The 1,232-nt window shown below is 60.2% G+C and overlaps 1 protein-coding gene across 1 annotated transcript in view; it reads right to left on the reverse strand.

Moving 5' to 3' along the window:
* COLCA2 (colorectal cancer associated 2) overlaps nt 1-842 on the reverse strand; it is a 10,802-nt gene extending 9,960 nt beyond the window's left edge. The window contains exons 1-2 of the mRNA XM_009329570.1: nt 830-842; nt 262-343 (exon numbers count right to left, since the gene is read on the reverse strand). Of these exons, the coding sequence (XP_009327845.1) occupies nt 262-343; nt 830-842 (95 nt within the window). The remainder of the gene's footprint in view (nt 1-261; nt 344-829) is intronic.
* Between the last annotated feature and the right edge of the window lie 390 nt (nt 843-1,232).

A 1,232-nucleotide genomic window follows, 5' to 3' on the forward strand; every position in this document is an offset into this window, starting at 1 on the left:
GGCCCCGCCGGGCCCGTTGCGCCGGGGCTGCTGGTGCTGCGGCTCTTGCAGCTGCTTCTCAGCCGTGCCGCGAGGGGTCAGGGTGAGAGGTCTGTCCGGGGGCAGCCTGCGGAGAGCCTTCCCTTTTGGGGCAGGTGCCGAGATCCCTGGGAGCGCGGGTTCCGTGCTTTGATGCCAGAACGTGCCCTGGATGGTTTGCAGGTGCCTGAACAGCCGGGGAGGTGTTGTCTGCCAGGTGTGGGCTGAGCAAGGGGCTTGTACGGTTGCTGCGTGCGCACCGAGGTGCGGGGACGTTCCTGGGCGACAGGATGAGAGGTGCCAGGGATGGTGCTAGGTGGTATGCCTGTAAAAGAAAGGGCTTTGCGTAGAGGGCTGGCCTGGACTGCTCGGCAGCTGTCTGCAGGGGCCTGATACTGCTGCCTGTTTCTAGGTGCAGTGCTGTGTCCCCAGTCCATGTTCCCCCGCAGAGAGGTGCCTGCAGGCAGCATGGCACAAAGCGATGCTCTGGGCCCGATCCTGTGACTCTGATGCCATTTATGATCCCTGGAGGGTGCTGAGAAGGCTCCAAGTGCCCCATCAGCCCCATTTGAGGAGAAAAGGCAAGGAGGGCCTTAAAGCATCTCATCACTACACACTCTCAGGCCCTGGAAAACTCCTGTTCTTCCTCAGCGAGGCTTTTGTTGCTGCTTCTGTGGGTGCCAGGCTGGGGGACGAGATGGGGCAAAGGGTATGGCCTCTGCGGGTATGGACGCACCAGGGGGGATTGGCTGCATCTGTAAGGGTTGCACAGGACTCCTCTGTGTCTGTGTGTTTGTGTGTGCAGAGCTACCTCTAGTGGCCATGGGGCCCGGCCTGGCACTGAGACTTCAAATCAGCCTTGTTCCCAATTCCAGCCCCAGGTGGGTGCTTCTTGGCGAGGGGCTGGCAGCAGTCTGCCTTATGCCCACTGACACAAGGCTTTGAGTCACGTCACTTGTATTCATCTGGTATAGGCAAGAGGGGGAACAGCTCTGTGTTCTTCAGGGCAAGGGGGAAATTGGGGAGGATGTGTTTTGTGCATTGCAGGTGGGAGGGATGGTGAGGCTTCCTCGTGCGCAGATCAGCAGGCAGGACAGTGCCCCGACAGTCCCTGCCAATACCCGAAGCTGTCTGCCAGGCCCTGGTATAATATGGTGAGCTTTCTTTGGTTGTAGCTGTGGTGGGTTGACCCTGGCTGGATGCCAGGTGCCCAC

The sequence above is a fragment of the Pygoscelis adeliae genome, unplaced genomic scaffold (assembly GCF_000699105.1).
Source record: "Pygoscelis adeliae isolate BGI_AS28 unplaced genomic scaffold, ASM69910v1 Scaffold268, whole genome shotgun sequence".
NCBI lineage: Eukaryota > Metazoa > Chordata > Aves > Sphenisciformes > Spheniscidae > Pygoscelis > Pygoscelis adeliae.